This window comes from Haliaeetus leucocephalus, unplaced genomic scaffold, assembly GCF_000737465.1.
Source record: "Haliaeetus leucocephalus isolate CR32 unplaced genomic scaffold, Haliaeetus_leucocephalus-4.0 Scaffold657, whole genome shotgun sequence".
Taxonomy (NCBI): Eukaryota; Metazoa; Chordata; class Aves; order Accipitriformes; family Accipitridae; genus Haliaeetus; species Haliaeetus leucocephalus.
In genome coordinates, this window is record NW_010973093.1 from 4,260,696 (window position 1) to 4,281,033 (window position 20,338).

The following is a 20,338-nucleotide window of genomic DNA, read 5'->3' on the forward strand; positions in this document are numbered from 1 at the left end:
CGCCTTGAGCGGATGAAGAGCACCGTGCTGAGACGCAAAAATGAAGCAGTCAGGTTTTTGGTGCCTTCTGAGATACCGATCCAAAATGAGAAAACCCATCCTTAATTTTCCCACAGGAGTGGCAAAAACCACCTGTGTTCCTACCTACTTCTCAGAAGGGAAATATTTGTCCCCTTTGCCAGGTACGCGGTGCCAAGCCTGGCAGGACCTGGGATGACCACATGCCCCAGTGCTGCAGCTTACGGGGGCTCAAATGCTGCTTCAGCAAGCAAGATACCCTCCTGGGCTTAGTTGGAACTCAGCAAAGTGAGCCCATGGGGAAATACTCCCAGCTGGAAGACCACGACCAGAAGCCTCAGCCGTCAAGTGAGGTGCCAGGGTGCCCATGCCGCGCTGCCCAGGCTCTGTGCTGAGCGGCCGAGATGATGCGAGACAGCTCCTGCTCCGTTCCTTTGGGATGTGGCTGGGTTGAGGGCTTTGGGATCTGGCCTGATGTTAATAACTGTCCTCAACAAGCGACCTTGCAAGAGCCATTGTGTTTCTGCCAGCACCGGTTGCTACATCAGCTCGGATATTTAATAGCCAAATGAATGAGCAAACGGAAGTGCGGACGCTTCCGTGCCAGCCATTAAGGCTGCGCAGACTGCGCACAATGTGCTAATCCCCCCGGCTGGAATTGCACCCCCAGGCTCTGGGTGTTTCGGCACACAGGACTGAAAGGCTTCTGCTGTTTGTGCCGGGTGGCAGAGCCGGCCGGATCCCCCCGGGGCAGCTGATGCTGACCTGAACCGTCCCTGCTCAGGAGACTGGCAGTGGAGAAGTGCCGTCCTGCCAAGCTGCTGCCTGGCTGCTGTCTTTGGGGAGCTGGTGGTCACACCCCGGGAGCATCTTAGGACAGAGGCAGAAAGATGAGCACACACCAGCACGACGACATGGGCCCTAAGCTCAGTTCCTGGCCCCAGCACTAACTCTGGTGCAGTCTTACCCCTCCGGCACAGGTACATCTGCCACGCAGGCAGCCCAGCAAGCTCAGAGCCTCTCTCAGCAGCATGAATTAGCCCACAGATCTGCTACACGGCATCACGGAGACTTTCCGTGGGATGGCCGTGCAAGCAGGCTGGCGGAGTGCAGCCTGGCTCTAACCCGCAAAAACGCCAAAAAGCAGAAGCAACTGAGTTATTCTGACTTTTATTTCATTGCTTCTTAGTCCACACAGTCGGTATAAAATCAGAAAAGCAAAGCAAAAAAAAAAAAAGAACAAAAAAAAAAACACCCCAAAACGAAACAAAAACAACAACAACAGCAACACAGTGTCTGGAGTCCTCAGAAGGCAGCCTGGGGTCTGCACAGGTGCCCATTCAATTCATGGCCAGACACATCACTGACACACAGACAGAGGACAGACATCTCGCTCTGGCAGCAAAGACCGACAGGGCTCCACCCAGAGCTGTTTCTGTTCCTCTTGACCACGGGGGGGAAAAAAGGAACCTCAGTTATAAATGCTTTATTAAAAATAATAGTAAGAGCAAGTCTAAGTACAAAAGCAGTTATAGCTCATTTATATTACACAGAATTATTTCTCATTTCTAGCTTTGTTGTTTACCTCACGATTGTTAACTGAATTTCCAGTGAATAAGGTTAAATGGCTAGCAATATAAGGAATGGTAAATAGATAGCACCATTTCATATATCTGGTATTTGATTTCATAGATATACTGGGTTTGCTTCTTTCTCATCGGTAGTTTAGCTCCACGGCAAGGAAAAAGCACGTTTCACGGTTGGGAGCATCAGTGCCCCGGCTGCTTGGCACGGCACGGCACACACCCCAGCCCTGCTGGCACAGGGGGCACCCCCAGAGCCCACCCGGGCGAAGGAGGACAGCCCTTGCTGGATTGCAAGTCAACCTAAGTGATTTAAAAGCCCAAATTCCCAGCGGGTGTGGTGGCAAGGCAATGGGACTTAGGCACATAAGTCATTTAGGCACTTGGGGCAATCAAAGCCTTTGCTCCGAAATCCTTCAAACCTTTCGGAAGCATCTCCCGTCAGATCTGGACGTGCACTTTGGTTACCAGGATCACAGCACGTGGCAGGAGCGGGGACCAACCCTCCAGCTGGCATAAACAGACACAACTCCAATTTACGCCAGCCTAAAACCAGTCAGAGCTGGGGTTTTCTGAAGGTTCGATACAGGCTGGGATGGGGAAGGAGAGTTCAGCTCAAAGAGGATTTTGCATGAGAGAAAAATCACCGCGCTCTTGTTACACTGTTAGGAGTAATAGTTCCTTAGGCACTTGCTTTAGGCTTTAAAACATAGCGTATGGTCAACAAAAGCAAACAATACTATGTACATATATGTAAAAAGTGTTATAAATAGGTTTTTTAAACCATAGATACTATATACATCTTCAATTAACAAGTAACCCTTTGAGTGTTTCCTTTTGGGGTCGGTTGGGTTTGGTTTTGGTTTTGCTGGGAGGGTTTATTCCTTTTTTTTCTTTTTTTTTTTGGTTAATTTTCTTTTCCGTTTTCTCGTCTATTTTCCCCCGCCTCCGTCTCCTCCGTGGACGTCATGAGTGCCCTTGTCACACCACGCCGCCTCCCGCGGCATCACTCGCGCTTCCGTAGGATGACGTAGACGATGCCACTGGCGAGGGCCAGGGGGAACGCCAGCCATGCCAGGATATAGGCGAAGCCGTAGGAGGTGTCTTCTGAGGCTTGGTGCCAGTCCGTGTGCCTCACTGTGAAGATGGCCGCGGCGCTCATCACGCAGAGCCCTGCCAGGGAAGCGCATATAGGAAGGGGTTAGAGATGCCACGCACGGAGCAGTTCCCTGCTGGAAACCCAGAGCCAGAGAGGATAATAGACAATACCAGCATGTGAAACTTTTCATTTTTGCCCCCTTGTATCCCATCTCCTGGAAAACTATGGTAGGATTTGGAGGGTGGTGGGGATGGTGTGGTCTCTGCCCTGGCTGCAGGTGAGTGGGGATATCTCTGCCAGGCTCCGAGCAAGCAAAGCCAGAGCCCGTGGGGCAAGCAAAGCAGAAGCCCCTGGAGCAATCAAAGCCAGAGCATCACCTGGGCTAACCCATCCCTCAGGCAAGCACCGGGCATCCCCCAGCTCTGGGCTGCTGCTCCGGACCAGCCCCGCTCGTTTAAAACCCAGACTGTAGCCTGAACCACCCTACCAGAGATGCTGCAAGAGGTCAGACACAAAACCCCTTTTTTTTTTAAAGCACGAAAGTTTCTTTATCACCTGCCCAGGCAAACACAGCCGGGGGCCACGAACGCTCTGGCCGGGCAGGGTCTGTGCCCTGTGATCCCCCGTCCTCCTCCCGGGCTGGACGAGGAGCTCAACTGCAAACCCTGCTCTCTGCAAGCCCTGCTGTGCCCAGGGCTCGTCCCTCTTCCCCGGCTCCCGGCATCCACCCTCGCCTGCCAGGGGCCAGCACAGGTCCCCGAGGGCTGTCCGGCCGGGCCCAGCTCCGGTAGGCAGCGTTTAAGCTTTGTTGCAAAAACAACCCATCAGCGTTGGGGACTGCCCAGAGCTAACACAAAGCCACCTCTATTTCTGCCTGAAAACAAGCTCTTTCAGTCAATCCCAGCAGTTCTATTATACAGTCGTGGGGCTGTTGTCGGAGCCGAGTTCCAAATCCCCTGCACGGACCTCGGGACCACCTACATTTAACCACCGTGATATTTGAGCTGTAATTCCACTTGACACTGCTCCTTTGTTCTGGGAAAGTGCAGAAGTGGGAATATGTTTCATTAATGCGTCGCTGGTGCAGTTTACATTCTCTAAGCAAGAGAACCAACTCCCACTGCCCCAGCCCCTGCAAAGAGAGCACAACAATTGTCCGCCGATGCTGGTGGGACAGAGAACAGGCGTGCGGCCACGCCGGTCACCTACAGACAGCAGAAAATACAGCTGCAATTGTCCACATAAGGAATTTGGCAAAATGGAGGCAACTGTTATGACTGCACTTCTGCAGCATCTGCACTGGTTTTGGCCCGGAGAACATGCTTGGGAAGTGAAGGACAGTTGCATTCAGCTGCTTGCACCAATGTAAGCAGTAATGCATCACCACTTTAGAGCCTGATTTTAAGAACACGCTCTAGTCTTGCTTTGAGAGGCCAGGAGGGCAAATGCTACCTCATCTCTGTTCCTGCAGGTTTGTGCATGCTGCCCCAGCCCTGCAGATGAACCAGGCTGGGTGCTGGTGCATGCTCAAGGTTAGCTCTCCAAAGCAGGTTTTTGCAAATAGCTGCGGGATATGTGGAAGGCATAGCCCTTGAGGCTGAGCCCACCCTCTCCACCCCATGGGGACAGCAGGTCTAGGGCGGGAGGGATGAGAGATGAGGGACAAAAGCGATGCTGATGCTGGAGAGAGTGATGGAAAAGTTGGGTCAAACCCTGAGAGGCCCAAACCAACGTCTCTCCCATGCTCAGCTTACGCAGCTAGGAGAAGTTACCCCTGGATGTGATGGACGCAGCAAGGATGGAGCAGAGCTGTAGAGGGCCTTCTGATGCCTTTGCAATGGCTGAAATCCCCTCAGGGCAAATTCAGCTAGACTTCGGGGCATGTTTCCAAGCAGTGTGGAGAAGGTGCTGGGGATGCATCCTGCCCTGCTGCTACACAACAGACCCAACTGACCTCGTGCATCTGCTCTTGCCCTTACCTCTGCTCCCCAGTTCCCTTGAGCCACAGCTGAAGTCATACTGGAGACCAGCCCCTGCCCCTCAGGCACCGCTGCCCTGCTCTACTACCCAACAGCACCCAGTGGTTCTGCCCCTAGCACCCGCTGGTTCAGGTCCAGCATTGCTGTTGCTCAGGCTCCAAAACTGGAGACCCTGAGCTTTGCCAAGCTGCATCACCCCAGGAGGAGTTGCAGGGTGATGGAGAGCTTCAGGAAGAGCCTTCTCATCCCCTCCCAGAAGGAGGGAGGTCCTCTCCAGCTCTGCTGGAGCCAAGAACAAAGCACTCAAGCAGGTAAGACCCCGTCCCTGGCAGACCTGCAGTAGGATTTTGTGGTGCCAGGGCTTTGCAAGGTGTGGAGGAACACCTGCAAAGCCTGAAGGCCACAGGAATTTCCTCCATTGGCTTTAGACAGCAGTGGCCTTCCACGGCAAGCTGCAAGGAAACCACATCAGGTTCAGCTCCTTTGACCAGAGCCATCCATACCTCCAAGTGGGATATCCTGGCAGCGCTGGCAGAGCCATGTCATGTTTCCTACCAACAACCCTGAAATTTAGGGTCACAAAGACCACAACTGCCCTGAGCCCCCTCCTCCAGCCCTGGCCAGGGACAACAGCAAGGATGGCCACCAGTGCCCACCTCTGCATGGTCCATCTGGACTCAGACCTCTGCCTATGGGTCCCCCAGGCCATGAGGAAGCTTCAGGGGGATCAGGTCACACTTTTCCTGTCCTTCATACTGGTAGGGGATGGATTTGACCCACGTCTCAAGCCCAACAAGGAAAGAGACGGTAGGTCTATGGCCTGACCTTCCATCCCCTTAGGACACCCAGCACAGCATGGACAGGAGGGTTGCAATCCCATTTTCTCTTCCTCTGAGAATGAGGAATCACCAACAATCACTCAGGAGAGAGAAGCCTTCTGCTCCCAGATCTATTAGACAAGCTCTCAGGCAGATAATTGCATTATTAATGCCCATTTCCCCTCCTTGACTCCATGGCTGTAATGGGTTTCTACACATCTATCTTTCCAGAGACGGTGAACTGATCTGAACTCATCACCTGCATTATGGCCAAGCAAATACACTTACAATAGATTTCATGCCACACTTGCTAAGAAAGGTTAGCTCTAAACTTTTCCAAGGTTTGTGAAGGCCAGTCACTTAGAGGATGCTCAGAAACTCTGTCTAAATTCAGTGGATGAGTTTTTCCATGGATTCAGTGGCAGGACTGAGGGTGGCTTTTAGTTTAACATCTAAAGCTCTAGTAAACAATTAGTCTCCTTCCCAGACAGTCTGTCATAATTTAGCCAGAACCTCATTGCACAATTTAATTTTTCTAGTCCGAATGCTTGAAAATCCTCTCCACTGTTTTCATACGTGGAAACGTAAATGGAGGCAGTGGCTTTACAGCATCTATATTTGGAGAAATGCAACGTAGGACACGAACCATGGCTCATTTCCAGGGCTGAGTTCTTTAAGAGTTAAAAATAGTAGCTGACAGTTCAAAGTCAGCTGGCTCACCCTGCACGCTCCAGTGGCTCTTTGCTGATGTGGAAAGCACCAGGCCCCCTTATGGCAAGTTTATAAATAATCCTCGGATCCTCTTTTGCCAAAAGAGGATCGTCACTACTTCCCCCACCCCGCCTGCAGTTGCGGAAACCTCGCCCAGCCCGGCGCAGGTGGATCCCAAAGCCAGCGCAGCCACCCTGGACCCTCAGCGCCCCATTCCAAGCCACTGGAAGAGCGGGCAGAGCCCCCGGTCCGGCAGCCCCCGCGCCCTGCCTGCCCCACCGCCCCGGACCGCTGGCACAGCTCTGCCTCTGGCGGGTCTGGCACTCTGCCCCTCCGACACCTCCCCGGCCGGGGCAGCAACCCTCTTGCACCTTCCATGACACAAGGGCAGAAGAGCTTGGACAGCTAACGCCCTGACAGACAGATCCCATCCCAGGGCATGCGAGACCTCAACAGACACAAATTATTCACCCCCTCTTCCCTTCACTGAGCCACATGGGAGCCAGCTCCGTGATCCTCCTGCTTCGGTACCCAAGAGCATGCTCGTTTCTACCATTGGCCTCTCCTCTGCTTGAAAGCCCTTTCCCCACTGGTGACAGCCCCATCAATCAGCCCCCACTTACCGGCAAGGATTTGGAAGATTCCAGTAACATAAAACCGCCCGCCCTTGGTGAGCGTGAACAGCTGGCAAAAGAACAGGAACAGGGACAAGACGCTGAAGATGATGGAAAGGATCATCATCGCTTGGACAGACTGCAGCCATTCTGGGGAAAGACAGACAGACAGAAACCTCAGTGTGGGCACCACAGACAGCAAGCCCCCACCACAGCCCGTGGCCTCGGCATCATCCCCCGTGCCACCATCCCGCCCCCGGTTCCCATTAAGTTTCTTAACAGCTGGGGGATGTGGCCACATCCAGCAGGTGAGGTCCTCAGCACGGGCACGATGCTGCCCAGGATTTAGGATGACGTGTGCATGGACCAGCATGCTGGGATAAAACGAACTGCAGGGCCACATGCTTTCTCAGGGAGCATTTCTAATAAAATATGAGCAGCAATATCAGTCCCAATCTGAAGTCTGCAGAAACCAAGACAAAGCCTCTCCCCCAACTTCATGTCAGGCCCTGGGAGTTCAGCTGTACTGGAAACACAAAAGCCATGTGCAACAAGCCATGAGACACCGAGCTGGCCAAGCTCAGAGGTAAAATAAATACATAGCTAGTGAAAACACCCTCTGCCCTTGTAGAGTCAAACTTTTTGGAAAGAGCCTTCCCCAGCTGCCAAACACAGCTGCCTCCCGGAGCAGACCAGTTAAACCAGCCCCTGCGTGAGTCACTGCCCAGCTATTTCCAGGCTTCGTGGGTGTGTAACTCCCCGTGTTAAAAAAAAAAAAATAAATAAACAAGCAAAATGCAGCTCCATCCCATGAGCTTCACAGAAGGAGGCAGTGGCTCACAGCAGCGGGAAGGGGCTGTCCTCACAAGTACCTCTGCCTTTCCCTTTCCTTGTAAAGTTTGAGATCAAAAGGAGTATTTGCAGCTTTCCTCGAGAGGTCTTTAAGGATGCAACATCAATTAATTCACCACGAAAGCCAGGCAGGACTCGGCAGAGGTAAAGTGAGGCACAAACCGCCCAGTGAAAGGCAGAAAAATCATGCTTTGGGCTGGATCCTCAGATAGTCAAGAATTGGGCAGCACCGAAGTCTCAGTCCCAGTCCCACGCTTGCACTGCAGTTTTACCACCACCAGCTTCGCTCTCCCGGCTGCACACTGCAAGAAACAGCTTTCTGCATGAAATAGCTGAAACATAGCAAAACTTCCAAATAAAGCTACGCTTCAGCTTAGCAACCTTCAATACTTGGTGCAGCCAGTGAGGCCATTTGGGACTGCCCAGAGCAGTCTCTGGTCCCAGAGAAGCGATCACGCTTCCCCACCAAATCCTCACAAGCTGCACTCATGGAGGTGAGAGTGGAATTTGAACTGGAGAGTGAGGTACGGCCTTCAACTAGGACGGCAATGACGATCCACGCCTGTGCCTTTCCAGCAAATCCATGCCTGCAGAAAACATCCTGTGCAATTCAGTAATGTCTAGTGTGTTTGACTTTGGACCATCAATTCTACCTCTTGCCTTTGCATCTTGCCTCCGGACGTTCACGCAACGGAGCAAATTCAGGCCCTGCTCACCAAAGCAGACTGAAACCAGCCAGAGAGGCCTCTGCTCATTGCAGACAGCTTTTTCCTTCCCCTCCTTTTCACGCCTCCCATGCCAAACTACTCTGCAGCATTAACACACCCTGCTAAAGAGCTGCTGCGCTTCACTTGTTTCGGCACCACCGGGTTTACATCCATGTGCACCAGTTGCTGCCGTTCCTTAGGAAGGAGCAGCTATCACTGCTGTCACTTCCAGGAAATCCCAGTGTGGTTTTCACACTGATGTGCACACAAAACGTCCCTTATGTTTCGCCTATCTCAGCTACCCAGGCAGGGAAACCCCCCTGCCTCGACCCCACCTGACCCTTCAGCTCTGGCCATGCTCGACCAGTGGGCAACAGAGGGGATAAGGCAGCTCAAGCGCTGCTAAAAATCAAGTCATAAATCATGGCTCAGGTGGGGTCAGAGAAGTATGGTTAGAAGATGTCCAGCTGCTGAATTGCAATCTCCTTCCATGCTTCAGCACACAAAGGGCTCCCTCCCATCAAAGGTCTGGGAAGTTGAGCTTTCAGCTCACGCCTTCCCAAGCCCTAAAGCCGTGTCCAGCTCCGTGCACCAGCTGAGCCAAAGCCTGCCCGGCCCCAAGACCTGCAGTTCGGTCCAGGACCCAGGAAGCCAAGTCTTTTGTGATTTCAAAGGCCACGGAATCCGGCAGAGAGAGGAGCCCTTTCTGCTCGGAGGTGGATGCTCCAAGTGCCAGTTATTTTAAGAGAAGGCTGTCTAGACGGAAAGCTGAGCTGAGCTGCCCTTTTAATTGCATCCGCCTCCCCGTGCCTCTTTTTTGGTTCTGAATCCAAATGATTTATACAGGCTTTGCAAAATCCCATTGTAATAAAAAGCCATGTCAGAGTAATATAAAGGCAGGCACTGAGAGAGAGGGGAAAGCCCTCAGTGACCGGAGGGGTTTCGGCAGCCAGCCGCACCGCCCCGCGGCAGCCAGAGAGCAGCAGTGGCACGAACTTGTGAGTAGGGAAATCAAGAGATGATCCCACAGACCAGAGCTCCGGGCCTGCTCACATCCAGCCCTTTGCTGACTTTTATCAGCCTCCTTTGTAAAAACAAGGGGCAGGATCCCCAGCTCATGACTCAGAGACCCACAAGTGCAAGCTGCTATACTCACCATTAAGTCCAAGCCCAGCTGCCCACAGACTTCAGCTGTATTAGGATAGCTAATTGCCTTTAATTCATTTGAAAACACACTATAACTGCAGATAGTATTGCTACCTCCTCAATCCCATTATGCTTTTAGGTCCTTTGCTATTAGTGCTGTGTCCTACCTACAGGCTTTTAAAAATAAAGCGCGTTTCCCACAGGGAAGTCTGGGCCCTATGAGTTGTATCGCAGGGCTGTCAGCACTGTTTACTCCCAGACTGTTATTTGTGGTTTCCCCTGGGCAGCAAGTCAGTTATTCCATTTTTCTGCTGCATCTCTTCAGCTCCGTGTTTATATCTTTGTTCTTCAGGAGGAGGAAGAAAAGGAAACAGAGTGGAAAGGACAGATAACACCCTGCATACCGCTTCCGGAGCGGACCCATTGGGAGCGTTTTTAGAGCCCTTTCAGGCAGTCAGAAACAGAGTAAGAAGTTTTTACAAAACAAATTTCAAAACTTCCCTAAGCTCTGCAAGTCCTGATGTGCTCACGCTACTACTTAAAACAACAGGGAAAAGACTTCACCCCTGGGATGGTGAAGACCACATTTCAACTGCCCTGAAGTCTAACATGAAAGAAAGAAACCCAGAGCAGAAATTGAAACCTAGAGCAGGAATTGCAGCTGAACCACACTCCCCCCGAGAAAGACAGTAGCTAACCCAACCCCTTCCAGCAAAGCCCCAGCCCTGTTTGCAGGGGGGGGTTATACCCAGACAATGGGTGCAGCTGAGCAGGATTGATGGGGCAGGCACAAACATGTCCTTGGCCACGAGCAGAGGGCCTTAAAGGACAGGCATTGGCTCCCCAGGGTTTCATTCACTGCTCTGCTGCAGACACCCTATCCTCTTTTGACCCAGCCAAGGAGAAAGACGAAAGTGCAAACTGAAAAGAAACTTATCTGAGCGATCAGCTTATACACTCGCTGTAAGACATCACTAAATTAGTGCTATGCATTAAAAATACCTGTGTGCTGTGACCTGCAGCTGATGGTAACATTTTGCACATATAGCTTTCCCTTCGCAAAATGCATATGCACTGTACGCTTAAAAAGCAACCACCTCTGGGGAAGAAAACATCCACTAAGGAGGTAACTGTAGCATATAATATATACAAAACTAAAGGGAAGAGAAATTCATGACATCTGCATGGTAAAACCTGCTCCTTCAATGCTGCAAACTAAATATCAGCAGGGTCAGGAACAGCATATGCATCTACTGGCAGAAAGGTACCAGCCCAGGTCTGCCAGGAAAAGACGTATTTTCTGAGCAGAGTTTTTCCAAAGCAGACTCTCGGGCTTCAAGGTCTGACCAAGAACCTGAACCCAACTTGCATCCTCGCCTATGAAACGGACAGGTCACATCACAAGCACTGGGGCTTGCAATGGTTTTAAACCTTGATATTCAAACACCCCTTAAGAGGGTTGAAAAAGGGTGAAATGAAGATGCAGAAATATTAGCTCAATTGCATCATTCTTCTGGGCCTGAACTTCAGGCTGCTGCCCCTTGGCAACTCACTGTAGCAACCCAGAAAGGCAAAAAAGCTCAGCTACCTGCAGAGCTATTCCTGAGCAGCACAGACAACCTCCCCTGCGACCACCCACAGCCCCACCGCTCAAAGTGGACATATCTCCTGTTGAAGAGAACAGCCTCACAGTTCGTCAGCCACATGCAGCAGACCTGCTAAGCTCTCCTAAGGAAAGAAGAGCTCCATGACATTGCAACTTTCTTCTGCTTCAGTCCCAGACCTCCCACCAGCCTGAAGTCAAACCTTCCCAGACCATGCTCTGGGCTGCTGGATGCTTAAGCTGGGAAAAAGCAGGTTTTTCACCCAACAGTTGTTCCTTTCCTGTCCTCCTATGTCTACTCCCTGGAGAGGCCGTAGGGTGCTGGATCAAGGTATTCCTGGAAATCCCACCAGAAAAGGGGGATTTTAAAGAGCTGCCAAGGTATTTGTAAGGGCCAGGGGATGTGCAGGTGGGAAACACCTGAGGTGTGGGGAGGCGGTGAATGAAGACGATGCTGCAATTCCTGCCCAAGACTTCCTGGTCCTCTTCCGTAGCTCCCTTCAGAAGGAGATGAAACCCTCAAAGCCCTCTTTTCTCCTCTTGTCCTCTTTTCCTCTCAGCTGTCCTCCCTTCTGCCTTCTCCTCGAAGCTCCATCCAAGAAGTCCCTGAGGCCAGGAGGTCCGTAGCTCTCCAGAGCTGCCACATTCAGATGTCCCATCAGACCGTCAAAGCTCACGTCACGCAGAGGCAACTGCTGCTGCTGCCGCCGAGGCAGCAGAAAGCTGCTGGCACCACAAAAAACACCTTCCAACAGCTCCACAATGCCCAAGCCAGCTCCTCTGCACGACCCTCGGCATGGTGGCTCTGACCTCCTTTTGGTTTGTGTGTCAGAGTGAGCTAAGATGGTAGAGATATCATTTCAGACTTAGGTCCTCCAAAGGGCTTGGGTACTGATTTCCTCCCACTGATTTCAAGTCCAGGCACCAGGAGCAGGGATGGGGAGCAGTGGTGCCCTGACCCACAGGCATGTCGCAGGGGTACACTCAGCCTGTGGCCACGGGGACACCCAAGAGTCTCATCAAGGCCAAAAAAAATGTTGGATTAAGAGTTTCCAGCACTGCACTCTACAGTGGACTTCCCCACCCATTCTTCTGGTTTTGCAGTCATAGTTTGCCCACAGGGTTGCATTCTTCCTCCCTTTTGCTCCTCTTCTATGGGCCAAAGCTCCCCATCCTGCAGGGAAGGTTGGCTGACACCCCCCCCCCCCCTTAGGCAGAAATAGGGGAACCAAAGAGCTCTGGAACAGCCAAGAGCAGGGAAAACAGCACTGGTTCCCTACCTCTCCTTATCAGATGCTCTTTGTGAGAAGAACAAGCAACAACACAAACCTGGTTTTAAGCAGAGGAAATCCCTTTCATATGACAGGGGACATGGTTATGGCAGAAACTGATCTGAAATACAAAATATTCTCCTGGAATACCCCACAGTTTATTTTAGACAACTAAGGGGCAAGCTACAGTCACCCACAAGCTGGCAGAGAGGGGTTCAACCCTGCCCGAGTTAAGCCAATGTTATCTGTCATTAATGACAAAGCAAACCACTGAGGTTAAAAGCTGGCTCTTTGCTACTCTGCTGCAAACTGCAAAGACCCTGAAAAACCAGAGATGTCCCCAAATCAGGATATCTGTACATGCGGTCCATAAGCCGAATGGGGCCAGCTGATGGCTAGAACCTCAAATACAAAGGCTATGCACTATCACACAAAGAAGCTATGCGTTATTTACTGCGTGGCTTCATTATAACAGATTCAGCATCCTTAAATATGGGTAATTTCTTGCTCGTTTGCAGCTGCCCAGCAGAAATAAAGCAAACAGCTGCAACAGCGCTGTGCCCGCAGACTCAGCAAGACCCACAGCATAAGGGCAGAAGGTAACTTTTCCATTCAATAAAAGGCTGACACCATGTGTTGTATCTTTGAATCTTTAAATCTTTGAACTTCTAATTTGCAGAGGTGACTGGACTATCTCCTCCATCTCACTCTCCTGTGCTAGGAAGTGTCCCCTCACCAGTGACAAATTCTCCAAGTCTTGACCGAATTGGTGCAGTCTTGGTTCTTCCAGTGGGCTGGAGGGGAATTTGCCCCCATCTCTTTTTGTTCAGGTACTCTATACTCACTATCGATAATGGAATTAGACATCGAGAAATAATTTTCCTCAGTGCAAGGCTTCAATGCAGCCTTGCAACATCATTTTCAGCCACAAAAAGGATTACAGCAAGTTAAATGGCACCTCCATCTCTCCATACCTTTTCTATGTCATGCAAGTCCAGCATTACTGGAAGAAAGAGTCTGAAAGAATAAGGGGGGGGGGGGCGCTGACAGAGGAAAAGCAATGGCTTCAGATGTTTCAGTTATACATTTTAAAGCGGAGAAGAAGCAGTGCAGTTCCTCCTGGGAACAGCTGATGGGTCAGGGCACAGACGCCCCTGCCTTGTGCCAGGGACGAAGATTTTTCCTGCCTCTTCCAGCACAAAGAAAATGCATTTCAAGCACCAGCAGTGCTGGTTAGGGTCCCATCTGCCAGAGCAAAGGGGTTCTGGAAGAGGGAAGGTCAGTGTGCAGAAGAGCAGAGCAATCCCCCACTGCATGGCAGTGCCTGTCCCATTGATGGGAGGTCCATCCCTGCCCACCCGGGCGGTCCAGGGCAGATCTTTGCTCTGGACGACCCACCTGGGTTTTGCTTGTGGCCACCAGATCAGCAAATCATCAGGATCATACAGCTCATGGCACTTAGTAATCATGTGGATTGGCAGCCTGCGCATTTCCCAAAGTTTGGGGTTTTCTTTTCCCTTTAAAAAAGCCAAAAAACATCAGCCTGCCTGTGAACAAGCCAGTCATGCAAAAGCCACAGAGCAGCCACAGGAGAAACGGTAGGAAGACAACAGGAAAAATGTCTCCTGACGTTACAGAAGGATGTAGGGATCTCCACGAAGGTCCCCACTGCTTCCCCGAATTCAGCATTCCCACCAAAACCAGAGGAAGAGCAGTAGAAAGCAGCAGAAAAAAAAATCTCCTTGCCTGCACAAGAAAATCAGTTGTGGAGAGAAAAGGCCATTTTGGGGGGAAAAAAATATCGCTGTCTGGAAATTTGGGGTGGAATCTACTCAAGAGCACTTGAGCAGCTCAGGTCCGGCCGTGTGCCCCGTGTCTGCAGTGGGATCGCACAGCTGGGGGCTGGCGCGCAGCCGTGCCGACACACAATTCTGGGATTCAGAGCTAAATTCTTGAGATAAGTCTTTTCCAGGAATGTCTGACAGCGCAAACGAAGCAAAGATTGCAACATTTTTTCCATAGTTGTCGACCTCTTGAAAAAAAAAAAGTCATTATCTAACAAGCAAATGCAGAAATCAAAGCAACAAGCAGGCAGTTGTAAAAGGCAAAGAAGTGGGCATCTGCCCCCGACCTGGCGTTTCCTCCTCCCTCCCAGCGCTTGCTCCCATCAGGACCACTCAGCCCTCACATACCCAGGGGGTTCAAGCCGTGCCAAGACGCATTTGGGAGGTGTGAGGGGTCCAAGCCGTGCCAAGAGGCATTTGGGAGGTGTGAGTTCAGCCTCCACTGAGGCCAGCTCCATCCTGTGCCCGAGGTCTGCTAATGTCCCAGGGAGCCATGGTCTGACAGTCCTCCTGCAGTCAACCCTTGAGTTGTTTTGCTGCTTATTCCACCCCCATGGGGTAATCTATAAGGTTAGGAGCACGGTCCCAAACCTGCCCCAGCGTTAAACACAAGCAAATCTTGCTGGCACCTGGTTGTAGCAAGTTCAGCTTCTTGTTGGGCATCCACGTATGGGTCATGTAAACAAAAGGGTCCCTGGGTGGCAGGACAGCAGGCGAGAGGAGGTTCATCCATCCTCACCATGCTGAGACCAAGGGGAGCATCTCAGCACAACAAACCCACCGCTCTGGTGCTACGGCAAAGCCCCCACCCATGCTGAAAACAGGAGACCCAACCCTACCTGATTCCACATATTCCGAGTACTGAGTACCACTCCTTTTCAAAAAGAGAAGAAAAAATAACTGCACTACAGCGGCTGCTGCGATGGCCGGAAGAAAAACTGCCTCTATGTAAAGATCGAATTCTGCCAAAATTCCCGAATGAGGATTTCTTGCTCTTAGCCCAGAGCAGACCTTGGCACTCTGTGATTAACCGTTAAGCACCGTCCTTGGCACAGGCACAGAGAAACAAATTCTTAAGGCTTTCTACAACCCAGTGTAGCATGCACAGCCTGTGTTTTGAGAGAAATTTAAATGAGAACGGTTTGTGGTATTTGGTATAGGATCTTTCATATTTTTGAAAGTAAGCATATTCCTAGCAAAGAGAGTTTGAGGAGAATAACAAGGACCAGGCAGGGGATGAGCATAAGCCTTGGAGCTGGCCCTGCCACAGCATCCTTTCCCCATGTCCCCGCTATCACTCCAAATAGTGGCCAACTGCAGCTCCCCTGGCAGCGTAGGGGCAGTGGGACCAAGGGGCTCGGAGACGGGCAGCAGGGAGGGAGGGTGCAGGGATCCACCGGGAATGACGCTGCGTGATATTTTTATTCTGTTTTTACAAACAGATTTTAAAAGCCTTGCGTAAGCCTAGCAAATATCTTTTGATTTTGTGTTCCTACAGCACCGGTGAGCTCTGGATCCTGCATCCAGGATCCCACCAGATGAAGACTGGTCCTCAGCAGCACTGCTCCCACACCCCTGCCACGGCGTGGATGGGGCAGAAGCTTTTGCCCAAGCAAAACCCTCTTCTCCTGATGCCAGAGCAAGGCCTTCATATAAATAAGAGCTGGCAGAGAGCTCTTTAAGACCTGAGCACAACACACCTCTACGCAAAGAGCAGCCCACTGGGGCACCTTATCAACCAAACTCAGTTGCTCGACCGCATTTTTAGCAGGGCCATCTTGACTACAGCCCCTTTAATGTTAAAAAATCATCGCTGGAAGGGATCCGGAGGGAAGCCCCTGTTTGAGCAACTTCTGGGAACGGGGCAATATAGACTCACAACACCCAGCAGGACAGTCAGACATGGAGGAAACCATCCCAGCCGCATTTTGGACAAGCCCCTCTCAACACTGACAACTCCCCAACATACAGCATCCTGCAAACACCCAGAAAAAGCGGTGCAGGTTTGAAAAGCAAAAGATTTGGGGAGGCTTTACAGCCCTCAGCTCTGGGACTCTGGGGGGGCAATCGCTGCCTTTTATTTCAAAGCGCAAGGTCAGCAGTTTTGGAGCATGCATGAATGGCCGTGAAGCAGCCTGCCTACGCTGCAGATAGCCAGCACCGGCCAACTGCTGATGAAGGACATGGCTCCAGAAGGCTCCTCGGCTGGGATGGGATCCAACCGCTTCCTGGCCGGCCCGGACACCACCAGGCGTCAGCAGAGACCCGCAGCGGTGGCTTCGCTCCCACCAAAACCAGAGCCTGGGCCCCTGCAGGGAAACACGCCACTGATTTCAGCCCAGGGAAGATAAGAGCTTTGCATCCAGCGGGCTGGGGACTAGGGTGACCTGAACCTCCAAAAACTTCTGACAGTCTCCCATCACCATGAGACCCTTTGAAGTATTTAGTGCTCTCCACTGCAGTCATTCCTGCCTTGCCAAGACCACGTGGCATCAGTTTGCTCCTACTCCAGGACATTTCCAGGGTAGTATGACTGTGCTCCCAGTGACATTGGTATGATTCACAACTGGTTTCACTGGGGGTTACACCAGGAGAATCTGTTTCCACGGGAAAGCAAAAACCAGGCTAACGGAAAACAAACGCTGGACACAGCACTGCTGGCATTAGTCCCATCTTCTGGGGAAACTGAGGCACAGGCTTGCCTGACTCCCTGAGCACAGATTTCGTGTTACTGGTACCACTAGGTGCCCTGGAAACTCTGTGTAATGGCTTCTTAGCAAGCACTCCTCCCGTGCTGACCTCAGCAAACAGCTCACTGGGTGATGTCACCCAGCGTGACATCAGCCTTCACCCAGCTTAGTCCAGAGGTAGATGTTCAGCCACCCCAGATGTGCAGGTGCCACAGGGGCCATTTCAGCAGCAGGACAAAGAAGGGCCCGAGCACTCAGCACATCCCACATGCAGTACTCGGCAGCACACCACAGGACGAGCGGTGTGCCCAAAAACTCAGCCTGTCACAGCAGCAAAAAGCAAGGCAGATCTCTAGACAGGGGACAGGGTGTCCTCCAGAGACACGCCAACCTCGGGGCTCCACATGCATCTTTAAAACACTCTCACAACCACAGCAAGAGGGACGTGTGCTGAAAATGGCCCGTCCACTCCCAGCACTGCAACAGCTGCCCAGCAAACCCTGCTCCAAGGGCTGCCCTGCATTTGTACATCCAAGTGTGATCAAAATGGGCTAATAAGAGGAGACTGCCAAAAAGCGCTTGAACCGGTCAGCTCTGCTGCAGCTGAGTGTGCCGAACCCCCTGCCACAGCGCCACTGGGAGCTGCCCCGCAGCTCGAGGGCAGCAGGGCAGAGCAATGGGCATTGGGTCTGGTACCCATGCAAAGCTGCATCGCAACTTCGGGGACTGCCAAGGGAATCCCCCCGCTGCTGGGCCAGCCCTGTGTCCCCCCACCAGGACACCGGGAATGCGGTGGAGTGCTGACCTTCCATGTGGGGACGGAGCAGATGAGGCAAGGGGAAGGGGTGGAAGGGAACAACTTGGGGGCAATGCAGGGAAAAGCAAGAGGGAACCACAAATATCCTATACAAGCAAATCTCCCTTGATTTCATAAGTCTGGGGAGAAGAATAAAAGCATGAGGCAGCAGCAGCCCTGATTCCTGGGGAGCACTCACCATTCGTGGATGATGTCAGGCAGTGGAAGACGCTACCGGAGGTGCAGTTCTGCCAGAGGTCCGCCGTGTGCCCGCCGTTCACCAGCCATTGCTGCAAAGAGACGCAGCCCTGTGAGCAGGGCCCTAGCAGGAGATGGCAGGCAGCTGCGTGCCCTCCCCCAGGGATTCGGCACTGAGACGCCCCAGTGCGTACTGGCACGCGTGTGCCCGGCCGGGCGCTCCCAGGCACACGCTTTTCTTTAGAAAGTGGTTTGGAAAGTAAATACTGGTATTTGCTTTTAGCTGCGTTCACCTCAACGGCAGAAAAACAGAAGCTCTTTATTCTCTTTAAGCATGGACCAAGTCCCACGGGGGACGCACACTTCCCTCCCCTCTGCCGTCCTCGCCTGGTGCCTGGCCGGGCTATTTGAATGCTTCCACGTGATTTCTAACGACTCGGAAGATTTTTGTAACGTCTTCTACTACTATTACCACGCCAAAAAAAAGAAGAAAAAAAAAAATACGAGAAAGAAGAACCTGGTGAAGCAAGCCTGGAACTCACCAGCTCCACATAACTGCTGCCTTGAAACCAAGTCAAACCTCTTCCTAAGTAGATGACGTGTTAACTGGGCTCTAGACCAAGGACAGTGCTGGGAACCCTCTGTGCAGCATCCAAGCCCTCAATCTTCCCCCTGCTTGCAAAGCTTAAGCCTTGAAAATTGCCCATCCAGGTTAGGAGACAGAGGCTGTGCCTAATTCACAGCCGCAAAGGAGCAGAGCTGGAGAGCAAAACTGCTGGTGCTGAGGAGCCGGTGCCCAAACCAGCCCCTTTTCAAGGGGTTTTGCTCAGACTGGCTGCATTGGTCCTGGGGGCTGAAGCCCGTTAGCAGGTGGAGCTCCTTTAGGAAAGGGGAGCGCAGTGTCACCCCCACAGAGGGTGTTTTGGGTGCTCTGAGGCTGCTCCCTGATGTGAACCAGCATGGGGATGATGAGGAGACGGGCTTCAACAACGCTCTCCTCTGCGCTAACGGGGATGCCCTGAGCATCCGCTACGGCACGCAACCCGGCGACCCATCAGTTACACCTGACTGCACAAATACGGGGAGAGCTTTCTGTGCAAAATGCTCCAAACCCCCGCTGTTAGCAAGACCTGCAAACGGCAAGTAAAGGTTCCCTGCTAAAAGCTAGGCTGGAAAATAAAAGCCAAATAAAAATAACACCTTCTGGTCTTGTCATGCCATGCCACGCCACCGGCCGCTCCCTGCCTCGCCGGTACCCCGGTGCCAGAGAAAAGTCCGTACTTACGCTAACGATGGTGGAGACGAAGAGGAGCACCAGCACGGTGACGTGGAGCACGATGATCCCCAGCAGCAAAAGCAGCATCTTGGCGGTGGTGAAGGGCAGAACTGGAGGGGGAGAGGGATGCTGCTGAGTGTGCCTGTCTCTGTGTGAAGCCCGGCCCCGGGGGCAGCAGGAGGCGCTCCGGGGGCGGCAGGAGCGCACCCGGCTCCGGGCGATGGTTGGGCAGCGCCCAGCTCCGGGGCTTCTTCCCTCCGGCCCCACCGACGGAGCGCGGGGGGGGTGTCCCTGCCTTCTGCCCAGACCCACACCCGGACACCCCCGTGGGGTTCCGCCGAGCCCTTTCCCCGAGCCTGCTCCCCCAAGTCCTCTCACCGAGGGGGCTTCCCGGGTCCCCTCCACTGGGGACCCCCGGGGGGGGGCTTCCCCGAGGGGGTCCCCCAGCCCGTCTCCTGCGCGGGGGGGGGGTCCCGATCCCTCTCCCCGGGGGAAGTGTGCGCTCCTCGGCACCCCCGGGGGAGGGGTCTATCCCGGCACATCTCACCCAAGAGGGCTACCCCGGCCCCTCTCCGCCGCCAGGGGGGTTCCCCTGCCCACCTACCCATGGGACCACCGGGGATGACTCTGTCGGCCCCTCTCCCCATGGGAGCTTTCCCCGGCCCATCTCCCCTGGCGACCCCCGATTGGGGGTGGGGGGCGTCTAACTCGGCCCAGCTCACCCGACGGAGCTACCTCGGCCCCTTTTCTCCGGGGGTCTCCTCGACCCATCTCCCCTCGGCACCCCCAGCAAAGGCTCTCTTGGACCCTCTCCCCCGGGGAGGGCGGGGGGGGGGGGTGTGTTTGTGTGCTGCTTTCCCCAGCCCATCTCCCCTCGGGACTCCCAGAGAAGGAGGGAGGGGTTGCCCTGAACCCCTTCTCCCCAGAGGACCCCTGGAGCGGTGCTGGTGGTGGTGGCGGGGGGGGTGTCCCCCATCCCTCTCCCCTGCGGACCGCCGGAGGGTCTCTCCGGCCCCTCGCCCCGTGGGGGTGGCTGCTCCTCTCCCCGGGAGAGCGCTCAGCAGCGGCGGCCCCCCACCGCCCCCCTCCCTCCTTCTTCCCTCCCTCCCCAGCCGGGCTGGCGGCCCGGCCCG

General features: G+C 53.2%; 1 protein-coding gene across 1 annotated transcript; it reads right to left on the reverse strand.

Moving 5' to 3' along the window:
- Nucleotides 1–2,447: 2,447 nt before the first annotated feature.
- On the reverse strand, nucleotides 2,448–19,353 carry PMP22 (peripheral myelin protein 22). Its single transcript, XM_010579431.1, has 4 exons — nucleotides 19,215–19,353; nucleotides 17,931–18,021; nucleotides 6,832–6,972; nucleotides 2,448–2,774 (listed from the first exon to the last, which is right to left on the reverse strand). The coding sequence occupies exons 1-4, from the start codon at nucleotides 19,290–19,292 to the stop codon at nucleotides 2,608–2,610; spliced, it is 477 nt and encodes a 158-aa protein (XP_010577733.1). The 5' UTR covers nucleotides 19,293–19,353; the 3' UTR covers nucleotides 2,448–2,607.
- Nucleotides 19,354–20,338: the final 985 nt, after the last annotated feature.